Source organism: Aythya marila, assembly GCF_965140915.1.
Source record: "Aythya marila genome assembly, contig: HAP1_HAP1_SCAFFOLD_1239, whole genome shotgun sequence".
NCBI lineage: Eukaryota > Metazoa > Chordata > Aves > Anseriformes > Anatidae > Aythya > Aythya marila.
Window position 1 is genome coordinate 1 of NW_028137226.1, and position 4,000 is coordinate 4,000.

At 68.3% G+C, this 4,000-nt stretch overlaps 1 protein-coding gene across 1 annotated transcript; it reads left to right on the forward strand.

Moving 5' to 3' along the window:
- Positions 1–492: 492 nt before the first annotated feature.
- Positions 493–3,994, forward strand: LOC309890995 (uncharacterized protein). Its single transcript, XM_082785393.1, has 4 exons — positions 493–500; positions 580–675; positions 1,501–1,581; positions 2,802–3,994. The coding sequence occupies exon 4, from the start codon at positions 2,897–2,899 to the stop codon at positions 3,290–3,292; it is 396 nt and encodes a 131-aa protein (XP_082641519.1). The 5' UTR covers positions 493–500; positions 580–675; positions 1,501–1,581; positions 2,802–2,896; the 3' UTR covers positions 3,293–3,994.
- The last annotated feature ends 6 nt before the right edge of the window (positions 3,995–4,000 follow it).

Below are 4,000 nucleotides of genomic sequence, written 5' to 3' on the forward strand. Positions count from 1 at the left end.
CACATGGGGGGTGACCCACACACATAGGGGGCTGCCCCACACTTAGGGGGTGACCCACATATAGAGGGGGTGACCCACACATGGGGGGTGACCCACACATATAGGGGGCTGCCCCATATATTGGGGGGTGACTCACACACGGGGGGTGACCCCACACATTGGGGGGCTGCCCCACACATGGGGACCCCCCCCCAACAACCAGGACCCCCCCACACACATTGGGGACCCCCCCACATCAGGGCCTGCCCCACACCCCCCCCCCCCCACAGTGCCCCCTCCCCCACTTTCGTGCACCCCCTTGTAAGTTTGTGCCCCCCCCAACAATTCTGTGTCCCCCCCGTAATTTTTTGCCCCCTCCCCAATTTTTTTACCCCCCCCTAATTTCGTGCCCCCCCCCAGGACCCCCGTGGCGCCCTGTCCAGCCTGGGGCTGCTGATCGCCTCCGCCCCCCGCCTCAAGCAGGAGCAGCCCCAGGCCAGCAGCGAGCCCCCCTGGCACCGGTAAGGCCCCCCCTGAACCCTGGGGGGGGGCGTTTTGGGCTGTGCCCCCCCCCTCATTTTGTCCCGTGTCCCCCCCCAGGACCCCCGGGCGGGGCTGTCGGACCTGGGGCTGCTGATCGCCTCCGCCCCCCGCCTCAAGCAGGAGCAGCCGCAGCCCAGCGCCTCGCTCGTGCCGGTACGGGGGGGGGGCAAAAGGGGGGGGCGGACCCACAAGTGGGGGGCTGACCCATAAGTGGGGGGCGGACCCATAATTAGGGGGCGGACCCATAATTAGGGGGTGGGTCCATAAGTGGGGGAGGACCCACAGGTGTGGGGCAGACCCACAAGTAGGGAGAGGAGCCATAAGTGAGGGGGCAGACCCATAAGTGGGGGGCGGACCCATAAGTGGGGGGCAGACCCATAGTTAGGGGGTGGGTCCATAAGTGGGGGGTGGGCCCATTATTGGGGGGCAGACCCATAAGTGGGGGGCGGGCCCATAATTAGGGGGTGGGCCCATAAGTGGGGCTGGACCCATAAGTGGAGGGGCAGACCCATAAGTGGGTGGCAGACCCATAAGTGGGGGGTGGGCCCATTATTGGGGGGCAGACCCACAAGTGGGGGGCGGGCCCATAATTAGGGGATGGGCCCATAAGTGGGGGCAGGCCCATAAGTGGGGGGAGGACCCATAAGCGGGGGGCTGGACCCATAAGTGGGGGGGCAGACCTACAAGTGGGGGGAGGACCCATATATGGGGGGAGGACCCACAAGTTGGGGGAGGACTCAGAGGTGGGGGACAGACCCACAAGTTGGGGGGCAGACCCACAAGTGGGGGGAGGACCCACAAGCGTGGGCTGGACCCATAGATTTGGAGTGGACCCACAAGTGGGGGCAGACCCATAAGTCGGGGGTGGGCCCACAAGTTGGGGGGGGGGCTGGCCAATAAGCATGGGGCTGCCCCCCAAGTGTGGGGCTGCCCCCCAAGTGTGGGGCTGACCCCCCCCCTTACCCCCCCACGGTGCAGATGCCCCCCCGGCTGCCCCCGGCGGAGCTGGTGGTGCTGGACGAGAGCGAGGAGGAGGAGGAGGAAGCGCCCAGCCCGGTGGTAAGGGGGGGGCCAGGGGGCTGGGGGGGGTCAGGGGGCTTGGGGGGGGCTGGGGGGAAATGGGGGGGTCCCTGGAGGGGTCCTTGAGGGGCTGGGGGGAGCCTGGGGGAATTGGGGGGGGTCCTCTTGGGAATGGGGGGAGTCCTGGGGGGTCCTTAAGGAACTGGGGAGGGGGTCGGGGGGGGCTTTTTGTTAACGGGGGGGGGGGTCCCTGGGGAAGGGGGGGGGGTGCTGGTTATCGCCTGGGGCTTCACTGACCGTGTCCCCCCCCCCCCCCCCCGTTCTCCATTTTCCTGCTCTCCCCCTTCCCCCCCATATCCCCTTGTACCCCCCCAATTGCCCCAACCCCCCCCCAATTGCCCCCATTTCCCCCCCATACCCCCCACTCCCCCCCAATTTCCCCCCGTACCCCCCCATTTCCCCCTGTACCCCCCCTTTACCCCCCCAATACCCCATTTTTCCCCCATACCCCACCCCATTTCCCCCCCATCCACCCCCATACCCCCCGTTACCCCCATGTGCCCCCCAATTTACCCCCCCACCCCCATATACCCCCCCCCACTCTCCCCCACCCCATATACCCCCCAACCCCATATACCCCACTTCCCTATACCCCCCCACAACCCCCCCACCCCCATATACCCCCCCTGTAACCCCCATATACCCCCCCACACACCCCCATACCCTCCCATATACACCCCCCCATATACCCCCCCACCCCCTTATACCCCCCCCACCCCATATATCCCCCCCCACCCCCATTTACCACCCCATCCACCCCCCTATACCCCCCCACACCCCACATCCACCCCCCACCCCATACCCACCCCCCCCACCCCATATATCCCCCCAACACCCCCCCACCCCCATATACCCCCCTGTAACCCCCATATCCCCCCCCACACCTCCCCTCCCCCATATCCCCCCCACACCCCCCATATCCCCCCCCCACCCCTCCCCTACCCCATATCCCCCCCTACACCCCCCTATCCCTCCCCACTCCCACCCCCCCCACCCCCCTATACCCCCCCACCCCCATTTACCCCCCCATACCCCCCCCACCCCACATACCCCCCCCACCCCCTATACACCCCCCTATCCCCCTCCACCCCCCTATACCCCCCCCACCCCCATCCACCCCACCCCCACCCCCATATACCCCACTCCCACCCCCCCCACCCCCTTATACCCCCCCCCACCCCCCCTATACCCCCCCCAGCCCCCTCCCCCTCCCCCCCCCTTCCCCCCCCCCCGCTGGCCGGGCGCCTTCCTGGCCGAGCTGGCCGAGATCCCCCTCCCGGCCCACTGGGGGCTGATGTGCCGCCCCCCCCCCTCCCCCTCCACCCTCCCCTCCCCCTCCCCACCCCCCTCACCCCCCCCTCCCCTTCCTCTTCCCCCCCCCTCGGGGCTGCGGCTGGTCCAGCGCTGCCCCCGCTCCCCCATGGCGGCGGCCGTGGTGCTGCTGGGCCCGGGTTTGGTTTTTCGGGTGCTGGTGGCTCGGCGCCGCCCGGTGCCCCCCGGCCACGAAGTTTTCGCCCGGCGCCCCCCCCGCCTGCGCGGGGTCGACGATTTGGTGGAGCTCCTCTGCGACCTCGAGGCTTACGGCGCCTGCCCCGGCCCCCCCGGCAGAGCCCCCGGCCCCCGCTGCCACGTCCTGGCCCCCGCCGGCCGCTGCTGCCCCCCCTGCCTGCTGGAGGGGGGGCAGGCCTAGAAACGACCGGGGGGGGGGGGCGCCAGATGGTAAGGGGGGGGGGTCTCGAGGACCTCTACACAAATTTGGGGGATGGGGGGGGGCCCACACTCAAATTTGGGGGCTGGGGGGGGTCCCTTCGAGTCCCTTCACCCAAATCTGGGGGCTTGGGGGGGGCCCACACCCAAATTTGGGGCGATGGGGGGGAGCACTTGGAGTCCTTCTACCCAAATTTGGGGGCTGGGGGGGGTCCCTTCAAGTCCCTTCACCCAAATCTGGGGCTTTGGGGGGGCCCTGTGCCCTAATTTGGGGGCTGGGGGGGGGGACACTTTGAGTCCTTCTTCCCAAATTTGGGGGCTGGGGGGGGGCACTTGGAGGCCCTTCACTCAAATTTGACGGTTGGGGGGGGGCCCACACCCAAATTTGGAGGCTGGGGGGGGCTGTGCCCTAATTTGAGGGCTGGGGGGGGGGCACTGGGACTCCCCGTACCCAAATATTTTCTTCAGGGGGGGGCCCTGGGTGCTCCACTCCCAAACTTAGGGTCAAATTTGGGGGATGGGGGGGTCCCAGGGCCCCCTACTCCCAAATTTTTTTTTGGGGGGGGTGTCCCTGGAACCCCTCACACCGGAATTTGGGGTCGGGGGGGGGCTCCTCGGAACTCCCCGCACCCAAATTTGGGCTCTCAGGGCTGTGGGGTCAGGGTTGTGCCCCCCCCGCTGTGATTTTACC

Excerpts from the sequence above, each read along its gene's own strand:
- LOC309890995 (XM_082785393.1), top strand. The coding sequence starts at position 2,897 with ATGTGCCGCCCCCCCCCCTCCCCCTCCACCCTCCCCTCCCCCTCCCCA.